The sequence below is a fragment of the Calidris pugnax genome, unplaced genomic scaffold, assembly GCF_001431845.1.
Source record: "Calidris pugnax isolate Ruff unplaced genomic scaffold, ASM143184v1 scaffold153, whole genome shotgun sequence".
NCBI classification, from domain to species: Eukaryota; Metazoa; Chordata; class Aves; order Charadriiformes; family Scolopacidae; genus Calidris; species Calidris pugnax.
The window spans coordinates 1739403-1739871 of record NW_015090999.1 but is presented as its reverse complement, the minus strand read 5'-3'; the positions used below and the strand labels follow the sequence as shown (position 1 = coordinate 1739871).

Genomic DNA, 469 nt, shown 5'->3' with positions numbered 1-469 from the left:
GGCCCGGCGGTGGCTTTGGGGCGCCTCGGCCGCGCTCCTGGCGGCGGCCGGCGGGCCATGGGGGGAAAGAGCCTGAGCCTCGGCGTCCTCAGCCTCGGCGCCCTCCTCCTCCTCCTCCTCTTCCTCCTCCCGGCCGCCGCCTCCGGGGGTGCGGAGCCGCCGCCGAGCTGCGAGGGTGTGCGGAAAGTTTTCCAGCTGCGGCAGCTGGGACCCCTGCGAGGCATCCCGGAGTCCCCGCGGGCAGGTAAAGGGAAAACCCGCGGGGAGGAAGAGGGGGGGCGGAAGGGGCGAGGAGCCGGCGGCGGCCCCGGGGGCTGCCCTGCCCGGGTGTGTGTGTGAATTCGGTGCCGCGGGCGGTGAGGAGCGGGTGGTGCCGGCGGCGGGTCTCGCCGCATCTCGCCCGCTCCGGTTGCGGCTCCGCTGGGCACCTGGTTCTGCCTCCGGGGCCGTCCCACCTCCGCGGCCACAT

At 76.1% G+C, this 469-nt stretch overlaps 1 protein-coding gene across 13 annotated transcripts in view; it reads left to right on the top strand.

The window, feature by feature from the left end:
- Positions 1 to 11: 11 nt before the first annotated feature.
- GPC5 (glypican 5) overlaps positions 12 to 469 on the top strand; it is a 730043-nt gene continuing 729585 nt past the window's right edge. For all 13 annotated transcript variants that reach the window (XR_001413541.1, XR_001413540.1, XR_001413542.1 and 10 more), the window contains exon 1: positions 12 to 244. Coding sequence is in view for 10 of the 13 variants with exons in the window: in XM_014955522.1 (XP_014811008.1) it covers positions 58 to 244 (187 nt within the window). In the remaining 3 variants the exon portion in view is untranslated. The remainder of the gene's footprint in view (positions 245 to 469) is intronic.